This window comes from Sprattus sprattus (genome assembly GCF_963457725.1).
Source record: "Sprattus sprattus genome assembly, chromosome: 15".
Classification (NCBI taxonomy): domain Eukaryota; kingdom Metazoa; phylum Chordata; class Actinopteri; order Clupeiformes; family Clupeidae; genus Sprattus; species Sprattus sprattus.
This window is the reverse complement of record NC_137913.1, coordinates 14,596,458-14,613,117: the sequence shown is the minus strand read 5'-3', so window position 1 is coordinate 14,613,117 and position 16,660 is coordinate 14,596,458. Positions and strand designations below refer to the sequence as shown.

The 16,660-nt window shown below is 44.0% G+C and overlaps 1 protein-coding gene across 1 annotated transcript in view; it reads right to left on the bottom strand.

The window, feature by feature from the left end:
* Nucleotides 1-404: 404 nt before the first annotated feature.
* The window catches only part of trpm6 (transient receptor potential cation channel, subfamily M, member 6), a gene marked incomplete at both ends in the record, with an annotated part of 23,355 nt that continues 7,099 nt past the window's right edge, over nucleotides 405-16,660 (bottom strand). The window contains 30 exons of the mRNA XM_080852589.1: nucleotides 405-487; nucleotides 3,051-3,160; nucleotides 3,512-3,572; nucleotides 3,704-3,909; nucleotides 4,268-4,350; nucleotides 5,807-6,105; nucleotides 6,242-6,307; nucleotides 6,512-6,562; nucleotides 6,655-6,680; nucleotides 6,869-6,933; nucleotides 7,015-7,058; nucleotides 7,314-7,422; nucleotides 7,787-7,884; nucleotides 8,000-9,021; nucleotides 9,215-9,347; nucleotides 9,607-9,800; nucleotides 10,184-10,298; nucleotides 10,413-10,587; nucleotides 10,846-11,094; nucleotides 11,737-11,865; nucleotides 11,960-12,088; nucleotides 12,226-12,381; nucleotides 13,492-13,720; nucleotides 14,006-14,271; nucleotides 14,554-14,682; nucleotides 14,766-14,900; nucleotides 15,349-15,402; nucleotides 15,746-15,880; nucleotides 16,306-16,406; nucleotides 16,541-16,613. Coding sequence (XP_080708715.1) covers nucleotides 405-487; nucleotides 3,051-3,160; nucleotides 3,512-3,572; nucleotides 3,704-3,909; nucleotides 4,268-4,350; nucleotides 5,807-6,105; nucleotides 6,242-6,307; nucleotides 6,512-6,562; nucleotides 6,655-6,680; nucleotides 6,869-6,933; nucleotides 7,015-7,058; nucleotides 7,314-7,422; nucleotides 7,787-7,884; nucleotides 8,000-9,021; nucleotides 9,215-9,347; nucleotides 9,607-9,800; nucleotides 10,184-10,298; nucleotides 10,413-10,587; nucleotides 10,846-11,094; nucleotides 11,737-11,865; nucleotides 11,960-12,088; nucleotides 12,226-12,381; nucleotides 13,492-13,720; nucleotides 14,006-14,271; nucleotides 14,554-14,682; nucleotides 14,766-14,900; nucleotides 15,349-15,402; nucleotides 15,746-15,880; nucleotides 16,306-16,406; nucleotides 16,541-16,613 — 4,725 coding nt within the window. The remainder of the gene's footprint in view (nucleotides 488-3,050; nucleotides 3,161-3,511; nucleotides 3,573-3,703; nucleotides 3,910-4,267; nucleotides 4,351-5,806; nucleotides 6,106-6,241; nucleotides 6,308-6,511; nucleotides 6,563-6,654; nucleotides 6,681-6,868; nucleotides 6,934-7,014; nucleotides 7,059-7,313; nucleotides 7,423-7,786; nucleotides 7,885-7,999; nucleotides 9,022-9,214; nucleotides 9,348-9,606; nucleotides 9,801-10,183; nucleotides 10,299-10,412; nucleotides 10,588-10,845; nucleotides 11,095-11,736; nucleotides 11,866-11,959; nucleotides 12,089-12,225; nucleotides 12,382-13,491; nucleotides 13,721-14,005; nucleotides 14,272-14,553; nucleotides 14,683-14,765; nucleotides 14,901-15,348; nucleotides 15,403-15,745; nucleotides 15,881-16,305; nucleotides 16,407-16,540; nucleotides 16,614-16,660) is intronic.

The window sequence follows — 16,660 nt, the reverse complement described above, 5'->3', positions numbered from 1 at the left end:
TATCCCTAAGAATGATACACCACCTACTGTTTATTCAAGGTAGTGTTGTTTCTTCACAGTGATAGCACTTTTCTAACATGTTTTGAAATCCTTTGTATTTAGGAATGTGCAGATAGGTGGTGATGAGTGCTCTCAGAGTAGTATCAGATAGTATCAGATTGTGACAGCGAACCCAAAGCTGCAGACATCAGGAGTAGTTTGATGTGATGTTGACAACAGACACGACTGATGCAGCTGAGTTTGTGCTCAATTTAGCACTATGGGCATCAGTAGTTTTTTCTTTAGATTGGTGAAGTATATCAAACTTCTACAGCATTTCAGAGTAATGCCTCAGCTTCCAACGGGTTTAACAGGCTCTAAAAAAGAGCAGGACAGAGATTTCTCTCACTGCGCTGATGTGAAGGTCACATGCGAGTCACGATGGAGTCGCTCTCCTCCTCCTCAGGAGCCTCCTCTGTGCTCCCCTGACTGGTCCTCCTTCTCAAGTCTGTCACACACAAACATGTCGACGCCAAGGAATGCAGAAAGGCAGCATGAATAAATTATTACAAGTAGGGGAATATTCATTAGAGATGCTTTAATGGAGTCCATGCATTATTTTTTTCTCTGAGCTAATAATCTGTTTTGATGAGATTCCTGGAGAGGTCGCAAAACACACACACACACTTGTGCACGCACGCACACATACAAACAAACACACACACACACACATACACAGACATACACAAGCACAAAGCACCTTTGAAATATCAAACAAGAGTGAGTGTGTTTTTTGTTTGTTTGTTTGTGCCTGTGCCTCAGAAGCATGGCTCCCTCTTGTTATGACGGTAATTAATAACTTATCAAAGTCAGCGCTCTCCGCCGCACAAAAGAACTATTAAATATGTGATCAAAGGCAAGGCTGCGCGCACCACAAAAGGAGACACTTCCTTGCCTCCGTCTCTGTTGTCATGGTGATGAAATAACTTTTTTTCTTTGTCTTAATTAGCTCTTCTTGGGAGTTCCCTGCTCTTTGCTTGTTTATAGTGTGCTTAAGCATCAGGCGACTTAGGGCAGCTGTTTCTTCGAACACAAGATGCCATAAGGAAGCTAAACTAGCCTACCCAGAGGACAGACTGTAAACCTGAGCCGGCATTTCTTCACTAGTGTAATATTCCCTCTGTGGTAGAATCACTCAACTATTCTTTTCTTTTTCTGGTTCAATCTCTTGATCGTATGCATACAGTCGTATGCAAAAGTTTAGGCACCCCTGATAATCTTTATTACTTTCATTTATAAATTGTTGGGCGTTTGGATCAGGAACTTCTTTGTCACATATATAATACTACATGGACACAGTGAGATTTTAGAAGTGAAATAAGGTTAATTAGATAAACAGAGAATATGCCAAATTTATAATAACAGAATTAGACAGGTGCATAAATTTGGGAACCCCAACAGAAAAATCACAATAATATTTACTAGAGCCTCCTTTTGCCAAAATAACAGCCTCTAGACGCTTCTTATAGCCTCTGATGAGTGTCTGGATTCTGGATGAAGGTATTTTGGACCATTCTTCCTTACAATACAGCTCCAGCTCTGTAAGGTTTGATGGGTGCCTAGCGTGGACAGCCTGCTTCAAGACATCCCACGTATTTTCAATTATATTCAAGTCTGGGGACTGGGATGGCCATTCTAGAACATTGTAGATGTCCCTCTGCATAAATGGCTTAGTGGATTTGGAGCAATGTTTCGTGTTATTGTCCTGCTGGAACACCCAACTCCGCCGTAACTTCAGCTTTGTTACAGATTCTTGAACATTATTGTCAAGAATTTGCTGGTACTGAGTTGAATCCATGCGACCATCAACTTTATAGATTTCCAGTTCCTGTACTAGCCACACAGTCCCACAGCATGATGGACCCCCCACCTAATTTTACTGTGGGCAGCATGTGTTTTTCTAGGAATGCTGCATTAATTTGCCTCTATGCGTAACGCCTCTTGTTGTGACCAAATATCTCTATCTTTGTCTCATCATTCCACAGCACTTTGTTCCAAAATGAGCCTGGCTTGTTCAAATGTAGTTTGGCAAACCTCAAGCGAGCTTGTTTGTGGCGTGTGTGCGGAAAAGGCTTCTTCTGCATCACTCTCCCATACAGCTGTTTTCGGTGCAATGTGCGCTGAATGGTTGAGCAATGCACAGTGACACCATCTGAAGCAAGATGACCTTGCAGATCTTTGGAGGTGGTCAGAGGGTTATTCTTGACCATTCTGACCATTATTTGCCTTTGCCTCTTTGTTATTTTTCTTGGCCTGCCACTTCTAGCCTTAGCAAGAACTGTGCCTGTTGCCTTCCACTTCATAATTAAATTCATTGCAGTAGAAACTGATAGCTGAAACCTCCAGGATAACTTTTTGTAGCCTTCCCCTAAACAAAACTGCTGAACAATCTTTGTTTTCAGATAATTTGATAGCTGTTTTGATGCCCCCATGTTGCCACTGTTCAGAGGAGAATCAAAGAGAAGCACAACTTGCAATTGGCTACCTTAAATACCTTTTCTAATGGTTGGATGCACCTTTCTATGGAATTGAAGGCTTGACGAGCTAACCAGACTAATTCTGTGTTGCATTTTATCAGCATTGAGTAGGTACAGGTATTCAAATCAACAAAATTATGAGGGTGCCCAAACTTTTGCACAGCCTATTTTTCACATTTGATTTAATTTCACACCAATAAATACTGCTACACTAAATATCTTTGTCTGGAAAACACCCCAGCACTCAGTGATAACTACAAAATAAATATTTGACCACTGTGATCTTTTTTGCTGAAGACAGAGTAAATTATCATGCAGCCTTAGAGGGGTGCCTAAACTTTTGCATACGACTGTATATACCCCTATACATCTTCCTCCCTCGCTCCCTCCCTATACACTGATCTCTCTCTCTGTCTAAAACCAAACATAAAGGCACATATGTGTGTGAATGTCCAGTGGGAGAAATACACACAAACACGAACACATACATACACAAACATACACATACATACACACACACTTACACACTCTCACCTGAAAGCCCCAGTTTTTCACAACAGGAGTTGCAGTTGTGTTTGTGGATGAAGCTCTGAATGGCATCGTTTCCCAAATTAGCCGGCCCAAACACCAAGTCACCAGATGTGCTGGAGTATTTACAGGACACAGAGGAACCAACACACAAACAAAGCAGCTGTTTCAGATAAATACAGCGGGGATGAATATGACCAGGAAGTTAGCAAACAATCGCATTAGAACAGAAGTAACTGCTTTCAAATGAAGTCATCTTTAGCCTTGAACTGCAACTGCTCAACGAGGGGGGAAACACTATACAATTACAGTGGAAGATTGCTATGAGCATGTGCTTTCTTTGAGTTGATTTCATGATATGTGGTGTTATGTTAACCCCCCTGCCTCCCCTTCACACACCAACACACACACACACACACACACACACACACACACACACACACACACACACACACACACACACACACACACAGTACCTCTGGTCATCTGCCCGGATGACAGATGGGTCAGTGAGCTCCATTCCCACCCCTGCAAAGACAACAACAGGCAAAACACTGAAATAAACAAGCTTGATAATCTAATGAATAAAGACATCTAATGGAGAAGTAAGACTATCAGTTATAATAATGTTAAGAGTCTGCAGAAGGCTGAGACCATACCCTGAAGATCCAGCACCAGCAGCTCCCGGCAGGAATACTCGTATGTCCAGTGGGAGAAGGCAAGCACCGTGTCCTCCAGTCCACAGCAGGGGGCCATCTCCTCCCCAGTGTTATTGTTATACTTCCGGAAGTCTCCGGCCATATACCTCTCGATGGTCAGCCACTGGTTGTCAGAGTGCCAGTGCACGAGGGACACATCCAGAAACCTGAGGGATAGTCCAAAATAATGAACTGATACACACACAAAAACACGCACAAACATACAACTACAAAACATACAGATAATCAAGCATACTAAGAACTATAAATCAGCAAACAAAGATGCAGACCCTTAGAAATACCCAAACCATTGCTGGTCATACCGATCGAAGAGTCAAATATATGCTTACAGCTATGAAAAGACCCCATTACTTTATTTCAGGTTAACAGGGTCCCTAGGGGGAGTTTCTGCTCCGGAGCAAAGGGCCTATTATTACAGGAAATGACTCATGATCAGAGGATCATAAATAAAATAAAAGCTGCTGACATAACCAGTGATGGAGTAGTTTCCTGGTTTTGGGGTACCTAGGAGAGTAACGCATGTTCTGGGGCTTCAGCTGGTTGAACACATGCATGAGCCTCTGGGCAGCGGTCTGCTGTTGGACTTCCTGCAAGCAAAAACAAACAGACAAAAACAGAACTCAAGAGGGTCAGTCATTGAGCAATCAACACATGCTTGAGATCTGGTGGTCGAGTGTGTGAATCCTTGCAGTCTCAGGGTACTGCCCACATTGCAACGCTCTCACGGTCTGCTGCCTCAACTGCTCTGAGAAACAGTTCCATATTTAATACACCAACAATCTGACTTTTAACTTATTTGGCATCACATCTCGCTGAAGAATTTCACCTGTCAACAACACTGTTTCCATTGTCCTCGGCATGTACAGAAGGGGCAATCAACTGATACACTGACCTAACATCAGATATGTCAATGAAATTATTATGAAATTCAGTTCAAAATTCACTTGCATAACAGTCAGCAACTGCTTGATTCTCAGAATCTTGCTCACAACAAAAAATCTAAGCCACTAATGTGGTTGCTTTCAATCTCAGCACACTGGGGGCTGTTCTTACAAAGTGGTTAATGTAAAACCCCGTTTCAGTGAGGTGAGTGTCGTGGAAAAAGAGTTCTCAAGAAACTTCTCAGGGCAAATAGGTATGAATATACTGAACAGTTTAATTCAGAGGAGATACCTACTGCTGAGCTGGTCCATGGAGCATCTCAAAGACTCTAAGCATATTGCAGGAGCTACCAGTAGAAAACCTAACCAACAAGTCCCCGTGCCCACTTTTATATTGATCAAATCACCCTTTGCTCTGGTTTCATTTGCGTCTTATTTGCGTCATTGGACTCGACCGCACTGAGATGGAAAACAACAGGTACCTTATTTGCGTCATTGGACTCGACCACACCGAGATGGAGAGCAATGGGTTTAACTATCTTAACAATGTTGCATATTAAACAGTTTGTTTTTTCTATGTCAACAGAATTAACCACCTTGAGATACATGGTGTAGTTTCCTGTGATTGCAGGTGACTCGGGGGTTTTCAGACATGGGTTCTTGACATTGCCTGCCTTGTGGCTTTTTGCAGAGGCGTCTGTCACCTTGCCATGACCCCTCAGAGGCACCACAAAAAGGCCCCAGGCGCCCCAATTCGCCTAAGTGTGCATGCTATGTGTTTTTTCAGTGAAGGCATGTTTGCTACGTGATTTATCATAAAAGTTATCTTTGCAAGGAGGTTTATAAGAAACGGCATGTCTGCCTCATGATTTCTCAGAAATGCTATCTGCGCACTTGGGTTTATAAGAAAAGGCCTGTCTGCAATATGATTTCTCCAAAAAGGGCCCTTCTGCCTAATGGCAGCCTTATCATCTAACTGTTACCTCTTATTTGTTGAGATGTCCATGTTCCAGTACCAGCAATACACACATTATTCAATAATACAGTCATAAGTAGCTAAAAATACTACATTAGCTACGTGTCAAATTATTTGACCTGCTCTGCATTCGATTATTCATTTTGGGAAATTTGATTGCGGGCATGACATGACGAAAGTTAGTACCCGTAAACAAAGATGGAGAGAGGTGTCACTGTGGAAGACCCTCTGCCACATCCTGACCACCTCTGGACGGAAGGCCTTCACTACGTAGATGCAGCCTGGCTTCAAGACACCCTCTTCGGCCCAGGTGCACGCCACCCGACGGGCCCGCCGCAGGCCTCCGTCCAGTACCCCCTCATCGGACAGAGGCTGAAGGATGGCAGAGAGTCCGCGGGGAGACCAGGAGGACACACTGAGGTCCGTGCTGCCGGTGCTTTCTCCTGCCGGCTCCAGGGTGTAGACAGACACCTCCTCTCCCACTGCTAGCACACGGGACAAGGACATGACGCTTCAGGTCAGAGGGACAGCAGTACTGATCACTGGGTTCTTAGTCTTGTCAGTGACTGGTACAAAGGTCACACAGAAGTGAGTGGATGAGCTTCATACAACCCATCTTACCCATCAAAGATACAGGTGTGAAGGGAATGCTATGAGCCAGTCTCATCAAGTTATTGCGCTCCATTGCTGTTTAAAAAAACAAGGAAAAAAGATTGTGAATTAAAATGCAAAGAACTTATGAAACAGAGGCCAAACACACACATCAATCAGGGGTGTGCTTCTCAAAACTCTGGTTGAACAACTACCATCGTTAAACGATAGAGAGACTACCATTTTGAAGACTCTCTCCATAGACTCTTTTGAGAAATGCAGTCCAGGCTGTCAACTAACCTGAGTAGTGAGGGTGTAATCCCTCAGTCGACTGGAAGGTGGCGCCTCTAGCTAAAGTTGGGGTCACACATTAAAAAACAAACATGAACACACCAGAGATGAATAAAAGCCATGGTTTTAAAGTCGTGTAGACAGGCACTCACCCTCATATAGAGCCCCACTTTGAATCCTACAGAAAAGAAAAACAGAAAAAAATCACATTTTATCACATTTTACTGTACAGGCACAGTGCAATCCTTTAAATTGATTATGCCACTGTATGATTCAGCAGGATTGGATTTTAGTAATAGTCACCCAACAGTCCCCATAAAGTCAGGAAAATGTTTACACGCGTGTGAGGTGTGGATAGCTACTTACGAGGACCTCTGGCTGTTCGACTTCGCCCAGCTGCTCCACAGAGACTGGCTGGGGCTCCTCGTGGCCTACGAAAACACCATGACAAATGTCATTCAAGTCCATGCGCTTGGAAAACAAAAAAAACACGCCATTTCAAACCGTCTTACCTGAAAAGAATGTGTGAACCTCTGTAAGTCCACATGGTCAAAATCTAGAATGAAAAATAAAATAAAAAAAATCATATGTTGAAGTTCTTACTGGAAAGGGCGTGATTGGCAGTCGGTTGCTAGCGAATTCTCTCGGTTGCTATCGAATACTCTGAAAACCTGCTTTGTGAACAACACCATTAGTGTTCAGATCCTCCTAACATACTTGATCGAAATTATGTTAAATGTATCAAGATTTATTGTAGTCTTGTTGGCTGTTGCATTCAGATAGCAGGATATCCATAAAAAGATAGTCATACTCAGTTGGGAAAGGCTGGCAGAGGTTGACCTCTTGTGTAGAGCAGGGGATTTTCCATGGCATCTGCCTTTATGGTAGCCGTCGGAAGAATGTAAACATGCCTCTGTCACCTGTAGGGAAAAAATAACAAAAGGTCCACTGTTACACAAACTCAAGAGTGTAGGTACACACACACTCAATAGGTGTAGGGAAGCATTCTATCCTAACATATTGTGCAAATAACTTGGATCAGCTATCTTTAAGGTAATTTCTATATATTATAATTAGATTCATGAACATGTAGGTACCAATAATAAGTAACATAAACTCATCTCTCAGAAGAGTTAACAGGATCAAGAAGTCATGTTAAGTCATGGTATGTTTCAATCTAGAACAAGGAACGACTTATCAAGACTTGCTGATCCTATTTTCAATCCAAAGCTGCTTTGATATAATTAAGTGGAGTGTTCCTGAGGTATCCTAAGAGGCAGTTACATTTCCTGTGTTCTCATCCTGGATCTTCACCGTCTTCCTGACACAGGCTCTTTGCTTACCCTCCAGGGCTTCAGTCAGGTCAGCAGACTTGGACAATTCTGTTCAGGCAGAAACCAAACCACACAGCAGAAGATTCAGCAAGTAAACGTCAAATCATTAAAGTAAAGCCTTATACGTCAAAAGATCGCGTATGGAAACGATTCTCGTACGCACCTCTGTTCTGACTTAACGCAGGAGATGTATCCTTTCCCATGCAGTGCACATGGTCCACTCCAGGGCTGTCACTGGCCAGCACACTGGGTGGGTGAGAGGCAGGGGGAGCCCCCAGAAAGGCCATGTTCTCCACACTTGCTGACAGGGAGCGACTGTGCCTTGAACGGCACGTCCACCGGGGGATCTTCCGGCACTGCTGCTTCCGCCCTGATTGAGCCGGCGCAAGCTCACCGTCTCCACAAAACCCTGGGTTCACCAGGCCCATTAACCGGCATCGGTCCGAAGGAGAATCTGTGTGCAGCACCGCGTGGCTTGACGTTCTGGATAAGCTAATTTCACCAGAACTGCCCAGTTCTTTCTCTTCCTCCTCCTCCTCTTCCTCTATCTCATCGGGAGACTCCTGACTGGGAGGGAGGTGGGAGTCATGGTGCCAAGCTCTGGGTTGCTGGTGCTGGTCGAGGGCCTCGGAGCTCCAGGGCATCAGGGGGATGCTGGTGCGAGACGGCCAACACGACCCGAGGGGAGTCCGGTCCCTCCAGCCAGCTAGATGAGGCAGAGAATCATGGGAGAACCGGCGGTATCCCTCAGAGATGGCGTCACTGGGGTGCGGAGAGGGCTTGGATTTCCACTGCTCCTCATCGGAGTCCTGCTTACTGCACTCACTGCCCCCCTGGTGCTGCCACTCCAGGGACAGAGAATGCCAGCACGCGCCCAGGCCCCCGAGCAGGGACGAGGGGGCGCTGTTGTAGGGCTTATGGGCCAGAAGGTAGCGGCTGGGGGGTACACTCCCGCCCGGAAGGCACCAGTTGTGGAGGGCCTCCTGATGGGAGCTGCTGATTGGTTTGTACAATGCTGCCCTCTGGTGGCAATCATCTGAAGCTGTAATTAGACTAAGGGTGTCTACTGTGAGGGCTGATGTGTCTTGAAGATGCCCAAGCTGAGAATCCAGCGTCTGAAGGCTGTCCTGGATGGAGTGGATTTTTTCAGCAACCTCGCCTAGGACTATGGCCGACTCCCCAGCCCTGATTTAGAGGGGAATTATGGGTCACTTCAGTGTTATAAGGTATAGCAGGTAACTTTCAGAAAACAATCGATGAATACAAAATATTTTTTGCCATCTGGTTTGAAACAGTTTTGTGTGCATATTGATAGTTTCATGCCTAAATACTAACCACTAGCCACTGTTTCTACATTTTTTTCTACACAGTTACTAACTTTTCTGCTGTGAAACAGATCCTGTTGATTTGGCTGGAGTGCAGGTTTTCATTTTTCTCAAAGAAATACCCTGCAACACATCTCCCCTCAAACTCATGCAGCTTCTTCAGGTCGTCACTGCCCAAGAACAGCTCTGTAAAGAAGGACACACGGTAGACTTGACATCTGCTATGGGGGCATGTCTGTGATCTTCAAAATCATCTTCCCTTCATGATTAATACTTTTTTAAATATCACTCTTCCTTTCTTGTGAGCTATACTTACTACTAGACGAAAGGGGTCATCTGTGAGCTATATATGAAAATACACCAGAGAGCTGGTGAATTTAGCTCTTTTGAAAAGAAAACAGCATGTGTTTACTATACCCACAGAGACACATTTACACAGACTCACTCAGCCCAGAGTTCTGTTCCTTCTCTGAGGCCCCCAGGGTCTTTTTGCAGACGCGCATCCCATACAGAGTCACATGATTGAGGAGGATGAGGGGTGGCGGCAGCCATGGCTTCTCCTGATAGGTCATGATGTAGCGGTAGCGGTTATACTTCCACAGCTGATTGGAGATGGACTTCATGTCAAGGTAGACATTACTGTCAAATGAGAACAAAACGGCAAAACAAATATATGATAATTTATTAAGATTTGCCAGTGCATGTCAAAATGGTTTGGCCAGACAGACTAAATGAGAAGTTGGGAAGAACCTTAAACAAGTTCTAATCAATAGTCATGATTAGGTTTAAAGTTCCTACTTTAAAGTTCTAGTCCATGGTCATGATTAGGTTTAAAGTTCCTGCTTGAAAGTTCTAGTCCATGGTCATGATTAGGTTTAAAGTTCCTACTTGAAAGTTCAAGTCCATGGTCATGATTAGGTTTAAAGTTCCTACTTGAAAGTTCTAGTCAATAGTCATGATTAGGTTTAAAGTTCCTACTTGAAAGTTCTAGTCAATAGTCATGATTAGGTTTAAGTTCCTACTTGAAAAAAGCAATGAGGGTGTTGACCAGTATGATGTACTGGAAGAAAAGATACACGGCCTGAAGAAACGGGGTGAGGAAGGCACCAGGCACACATGTCGAGTTTTCAGCACAAGCTGGGATATCACAAAGGGAAAAATATAATCACAGTATCTCCTTTAGAAAACATAACATCACTAATACTTATACTACTGTTACTGCTCTTTCAGAGGACATGATATGAGACTCACAATCAATTTCACCGGCATAAACCTCTCCGAAGATCATCCAGTAAGGCTGGAAGACCACGTCTTTTGCCAGAGTCCAGGACGGGTCCTCGTCGGGAGAGAGGATGGCCTTCCGGGAAACGCCAAAACTCAGGAGAACGATAGCCATCATGATCACAATGTAAAACATGTTGCTAGTCTGCAGACACAAGACCAGACATAGAACAGGAAAATATTGAGTCTGTATGCAGTTTATTGCCGATTGGATTACACAAGATTTTCGCATGATTACAATATAAATTCAAAGACGTACTATCACTTTATCTGTATAAACTAGGCCCATTCATGATTACATTTATAATTGTATATAAACCACAGTATAAATGTAGTCTGCTAATGTTATTACTTATTTCAAAGGTGTATTAACAAATACAGGAGGACGTGGGCTCAAACTCACCATCTTCGTGATCATGGTGAGGTAAGGACCAGCATGCTGATTGACAGCCAGCAGGTCCAGGACCCTGATGAACCAGAAGATCACGTCCAGGCAGTAGATGATTCGCCCTGTCACCCGCCACGACGGGTCCCACCTCAATGCAAATCCCACCAGGAAGAGGAAGATGGCGACAAAGTCAGAGACGTTCCAGTACTCACTGAACCACACCTTCAGTTTCTTGCTGAACTTCCTGGGCTCTGACATTAGTACCTGTCAAAGACAGAACATGTCAAAAGTGTGCAGGGATGGCAATCACACTCCAGTTGCTTTAAAAGGAAGGAAATAGCACTGAAATCATTAAGGTCAGAAGTTCAACTCAGTATGATTAGGTAAAATAAAAGACGTGTATGTTATTGTACTGATAGCTGATAAAAGATTGGCAATAATTCAGATAAAAACTTGAAAGACAGCATCTCAGACAAAAAGTTCCAAAGTCACTTTTTTTTTTTTTTTTACAGATTTACAGACATATAAACTGCTGTGAATGGGGTGCAAAAGAATCATATCAGCATAAAGACAAAACACTCAATAGCAGACCTTTGTAACCACCCCGTTCAGGATAGTGGAATTCAAGGAATATGTTTACTTTTTATCAGAAGCCTTTATGGGACGTCTTGTCTCAACCTTTTTACTTCCTCTTTTTTCACACTCATTCTGAACCTAGATCCACTTTTGCCCTTGTGCATGCAATGTCTATTCTCCCATGGATAGTCTATTTTAAAAGGTAGTTTTGGATAATCTTAAAAGTCAGGTTAATCACTTGCTGTGGGACCATGCCATATTAACGGTAAACATTAAACACATTCTGCAAAACGTTCTGCTTTCTGGCCCTCACTGAAGTCCCATTCTCACCTCTCTGGTCTTCTCCACTGCCGTGGATAAGATGTAAGCAATGACCAGCCATTCCTGCGGACTTGGGTGATCCTCCATCCTCACCAGGACTGTGTAGGAGAACAGCATGAGAAAGGCCAAGTAGGATATCTGCAAACCAAAACAGGACAAGAGAGCAATAAGACAGAGATGCATCGTCAACACAGAAACACAGATCACATTGAGAGATGGGCTGTGCACTTACGGTGTGGAACCAGAATTTGACCACTGGGGCATTGTAGAAGTCATAGAACTTCCGTATGCACTGTATCCACTGTGAGAAGAGAGCAGAAGAGTCTTCCTTGCTCTCTGCTCCTCTCTCAGCATCGTCACTCTGTGAAAGACACCCGACAGCCATTTTTGAACAAATACAAAGAGCCCATTGGACAAATTATATTTCTAAATTCTAACTAGCAATGATTTCTACACCAGATTTCCACCCTACTGGTGTTGCAGGGGAGAGAATCTTACTGTATTAGCTTTTCCTTGTGATTCATTAGTGTCAAGGCTGCGACTGTCCAGTCCAAACTGCAATGCTTCCTGGGATTGAGGGACATGTGACATCTCCGCCTGGCTCTTAAAGTCTAACAGCTGAATGGACACTGGCACCAGGATGCCCAGGACGATCTGTTACATTCACACTCACCCACACACACACACACAGAGAACACACAAGCACACACACAAAACACACATTCACCCACACACACACACAAAACACAAGCACACACACAAAACACACACACACACACACACACACACACACACACACACACACACACACAAAACACAAGCACACACACACACACACACACACACACACACACACACATACAAGCACACACACAAAACACAAGCACACACACATACAATCACCCACACAAAAACACAAAACACAAGCACACACACAAAACACAAGCACAAGCACACACACATACAAACACATACAATCACCCACACAATAACAAGCACACACACACAAAACACAAGCACACACACACATACACTCACACACACAAACACAAACACAAAACACAAGCACACACATGCAGATGACTGTATAAATACAAAACAATTGCATACATACAACGTACATATAAACACACACAGCACATACAATGAATGATATGAATGTATAAATATACACACACATATAAATACACATACTGTACACTGCACCAATACATGCACAAAACAAAACATGTACACACTCACACAGACACAAACACACACACACACATACACACACATCACCCTGAGCTATGTGGATCTAGAGGAAGTCTGGTAATTACTGCAGGTCTAGTAATTAGTCAAAACAGCATACACAAGCTAAAATAACACCAGGGTAGACATTTTATACATTTCCATGTTTAGAAAGTCCTTCCCAGTGTTTTGTGTATTTTCTGTCTACTGTCTGGATTTTCTCATTAGCACAGCTCCAGGAGGTAGAACCCAGTGTGATAGTGGCTTCTTCACTCGTTCTCATGTCTTTCTCACTGTCTTCATTAAAGCGAGTTGTGTTCTATACCGTTTATATTATCCTTTTTACTCATTTTTTTTCTAATTTAGGAAAAAGAAAATAGAAATAGCTTTCATATTCAGGTGAAGTTTGAGATTGTGTTTAAAGTAAATTCTTGAAGCAAATCCACATTATTAGTCACTTCCACAGCCGAATTTCTTATTAATGACCACAGCATGTTACACAGACCACCACATGGCCTCTCTGCCCCCCTTCACCTTGAACCAGTAGATCTTCCTCATGTTGAGTCGGCCCATCCACAGGTCCGTGAGCAGCATCTGGGTGCAGGTGTGGGCCACGAAGGACCTCAGACTGGACGACACCGCCATCTGCAGGCAGGTGAAGTTGCTCCAGTCCTTCATCTCGGACGTTAGCAGCTTCATGGCCATGCACTCGTTCTCCCGGAAGGCCTTGTCCAGGAGGTCCACAGCCAACTGCCCAAACTCTCTGAGGACGTTTGAACAATGGAGACTCAGGGGGAGCAGCTGAATGAATGTTAGCCTTCTCAGCTAAAAGAAGGCTAGCCTTCCCAGATAAAAGAATGTCAACATTCTCAGCTACAAATTACTTTGAGTTTATGTATTGAGTCTGTCTGTTGTGCAAAACAGTTAATATACTTTAATTTTATTTAAAATAAGTATAAAGAACAGGTTCATGCTACGTGCTACGTGTTTTTTTTGTATTTGTGTGTATACCCATGTGGGCCAGAATTACACGTGTGTGCACACTTACAGTGAGTAGGTATTCAGCTCTTCCGTGATGCTGTCGGCCATGTTGCTCTCCCTGGCCTCGTTGGCCATGGCACGGTAGAGTTTGCAGGCCACCACAGCCCTGGCCATGGCCGCCTCCCCATGCTGCCACAGGAAAAGCGCCATCTGCTGGCGCCGCTTCAGCACCGCCCACACAAACAAGTCACTGAAGTTGTAAACGTAAGGAGAGGGCTCACTGAGTTCAGTGCTCGGGCCCACCTTCAGCTCTGATGGGGTGTCAGATTTCCCCTAACAAAGCAGATCACATAAGCACAGCAGAAATTGGGATGTATACATTAAAAAAGAAAACATTTCCAAAAACAGGACTCTGTTACAGATTAGGCTATTCAGCAGTTATATTTCTACATATTACTATTGCTACAACTTTTGCTGTGCTATTTTAGGTCCGGTTTCAGAAGCTAGTATTTAACTAAATCTGAATAACTGCAACCTGCCACAACCTAAAACCCCAAACAACTCAGAAGCAAACATAAAATCTGAGAAAGTACACAATGACTTGTTTTCACAGACTTTGTGTTTGTACGGTTGGGCGGTGCGGAAGAAGTGCGGTCGGTGTGGACTCCGAGCTGAGTGTTCCGTGGAGGAAAACCCCGCCCTCTTCTGTCTGGCAAAGTGACTCGAGCTCTCCGGAGTGCTCCCCTGAAACGGCAACGCGTCCCAATGAGCCCCTTGTTCCTGAGATCAAACCTTCAAACACACTCACTGGGGTTTATCGTGCTCACCTGGGCGCACAGGCGACTGTAGACGGCTCGGAAGTTCTTTCGTGTGTAGGAGCTGCGGTAGGCTCCTCCAATCAGATACTCAATTAACAGGCCCACGTCTATCAGGGAAATCCTGTAGCCCGCTGGAAGGTAGGTCTGTGGACGCACATGCATACAGGCTGCAAACCATGGGTACAAAACAACACTACACAACACAACACTACACAACACAACACAACACTACACAACACAACAATACACAACACAACACTACACAACACAACACAACACAACACAACACTACACAACACAACACAACACTACACAACACAACAATACACAACAATACACAACACTACACAACACAACACTACACAACACAACACAACACTACACAACACAACACTACACAACACTACACAAGATCCTGTACCCCGCTGAAAGGTAGGTCTGTGGACGGACATGCATACATGCTGCAAACCATGGGTACAAAACAACACTACACAACACAACACGTGGCTCATGAACAGTATTCAGATATGCACAGATTGTTCGTTTTCAATTTACTCAAGCTTTTGTGAAAAACATTGACTCAAGCTTTTACCTTTCTGACATCCTCAATTAAGTGATGAAAAAAATGATCTGTTGGAGCCCGATGCTGTGAGAAAGACAGATGGAAATGAATGTAATACATTTCTACTGCAATTGAAGTAGAATTAGGTATCGGCGTATCCTTTTGTGTTTCTATTGGTGTTGCCTTACTGCATGACACACTGGACAGTCCCATGATACAAAACAAATACAATACAAATACACAGACAAAACACATGTAACACCAGATATCATTGTGACAGTTTCTATTATGTCTCTTGTTTATGAAGGAAAATTCAAACTTCTGTCCAAGCAAAGGTAAGGCCTGTGCTATCACTGCTAAAATCAGGGAGTGGTAACAAGTAAGTAGGTGGTAAATTGAAGGATTATAAAGGATTCCAGATTATTACCGTGTTGTAAAGCTCCTCCAGACGGGAAACAGTCAGGAAGCGGTTCATGGTCATGCCGTTCTCAATCAGCAACTTCACAAAACTCACACGGTCCATGACCAGGGCATCCAGCAGGGACTGCTCCAGGGAGCCCACCTATGACACACACACACACACACACACACACACACACACACACACACACACACACACATATATACACACACACACACACACACATATATACACACACACACACACACACACACACACACACACATATACACACACACACACACACACATACACACACGCACACACACAGACACACACACACACACACACATACAAACACACACACACACACACACACAAAGGCACAGGCACAGGCACAGGCACAGGCACAGGCACAAGCACAGGCACAGGCACTCGCGCACACACACACAGACACACACAGACACAAGGCTTGTTAATCAAACATGTAATGATGTCGTTAAATTGAAGGTACAGACATCTCCTCACTATCCAACCCTGCATTCCTCTGCCTCGACAAAAACTGAACTAAACTGCAGTGGTGGTACCTGCCAATGCTGCCCGTAAACCAGGATGTGTTTCTTAGCAACGTCCGCTCTGTCCCATGCAAGGGCGATGCTCAGCTGCTCTTGGGGTGTGGCCTTCATGCCTGTCAAAGAACAACACAGAACAGGGTCATATGTTCAGCTGATATAAAGCGGAACACAACTCCACAGCACAATTCTGGTCATTCAACAACGGATAGCAACAGACCTTGTTCATTCTCGGTTGACGTTATGTTACCTTTAAGGGAGGCTGTCAAAATGGCAACATCTGCTTCAGGCTGATCCTCAGAGTCAGAGTCAAAAATTGTGATCTGGTTTGAGAGAGAGGCAGGGAAATGGCTAATATGACAATCATGAC